Source organism: Haemaphysalis longicornis, unplaced genomic scaffold (assembly GCF_048455015.1).
Source record: "Haemaphysalis longicornis isolate Haplotype H1 unplaced genomic scaffold, Haemaphysalis longicornis Haplotype H1 scaffold_7, whole genome shotgun sequence".
Classification (NCBI taxonomy): domain Eukaryota; kingdom Metazoa; phylum Arthropoda; class Arachnida; order Ixodida; family Ixodidae; genus Haemaphysalis; species Haemaphysalis longicornis.
Genome location: NW_027526422.1, coordinates 107536632 through 107538050, shown reverse-complemented (window position 1 = coordinate 107538050; position 1419 = coordinate 107536632). Strand labels below are relative to the sequence as shown.

The 1419-nt window shown below is 47.4% G+C and overlaps 1 protein-coding gene across 1 annotated transcript; it reads right to left on the bottom strand.

Moving 5' to 3' along the window:
* Window positions 1-308: 308 nt before the first annotated feature.
* Window positions 309-749, bottom strand: LOC144146468 (uncharacterized). The gene has a single exon (XM_077678418.1). The coding sequence runs from the start codon at window positions 747-749 to the stop codon at window positions 309-311; it is 441 nt and encodes a 146-aa protein (XP_077534544.1).
* Window positions 750-1419: the final 670 nt, after the last annotated feature.

Genomic DNA, 1419 nt, shown 5'->3' with positions numbered 1-1419 from the left:
CACTGCTATATCGCTTCCGAGCGAATAATACTGATAGCATCAGCCACGAACGACATGGCAAGATGAAAGCCGGTTTTATTCCACTCAGCAAAATCCCGATTATGATTCCTTGATTGTTCGTGATGATGATGATGATGATGACATATAAATATACGTTCTCACGGAGCAATACCTTATATGCGCAGCAATCAACGATTTCTTCACATTTAAAGTAATTATGTCTCGCCTATTCATTGTCATGCACCAGGTACATCATGACCACGGATTTACACAAACTTTACGTGTGCTGTTATGACCTCGAAGAACTTTCACCTGGCTTCGACGGAAGCTGGCTTCAATTGTCGGTGAACCTCTGCCTTGAGGACGTTCACCACGATGTCTCCCATAACCTGGAAGTGGTCTGGTTTTACCCGCTTGCGCTTAACGTGCTCGGCCGCGTTGCCGCACGCAAGGACTTCGAACATTTCCGGCTCGTTGCTACTGTCAAACGGGGAGGTGAGATGGTCACCAGTGGCTGTGGCGTGTGTCCGGAACACTGGGTCGTCCGCGAGGCTCGCCACAGGCTTGATGGAGAACGGGAACAACGCCAGGTAGTCCGGGTGCCTTGCGAAAAGGGCGAGGAACAGCTGCCTGCTATAATCGCGGTGGCCGCTGCAGTACGCAAGCCACGTCTTCTGAACCAGGTTCACTTGGCTTGAAGTGAGGCCGGTGTGTTCGTCGGGCATGGCCTTCTGCGAGGTGTTCCCCATCGGGCCGATGTTCGTCAACGTCACCCACTTCTTCGTCTTCACTTTGATGGTGATAATGATGATTATGTTGCTTGGTAAGTGGAACCTACCAAACCAGTATATCGGCCGAACATCATTTGTAGTACGTAAGGTCTTATTTAATTACGCGCACTTAGAGCTGTTGAAAGCCATTTTGAACACAAAATTGAATATAGAGAACAAGCCACCCCTGCGAACTCATTCTGTTGAGCGTGGCGATACACAGAGATACACATACATACACGCACACACCTATATTTTTACTCCACGGATCATGGAAACGGTGACTGTTGCTTACTAATCTACTCAAAATGCATATACATATAAGCTTGAGGTTTAAGTCATGTTTTGCCCTTACAAATGGTGCCTGTTATTAGAGCGAAGCTTTCTATGCCTCGATTGCGCCGTAGATTGCAGCCCGAAAACGCCCTTCAGGAAAGCCAACTTTACACAATCGATTTCACGAGACGATGATGATGATTATGATGATGATGATAAATGAAGGCACACGAAACGCCTCAAGAAAACTTTAAGGGCGTCGTCATCATCATCATCATCAGCAGCAGCAGCAGCAGCAGCGTAATCATCATTATCATTGTGCGGCCCCCGATTTACGCAGAGAGAGAGAGAGAGAGAAAACGTTTATTGAAAA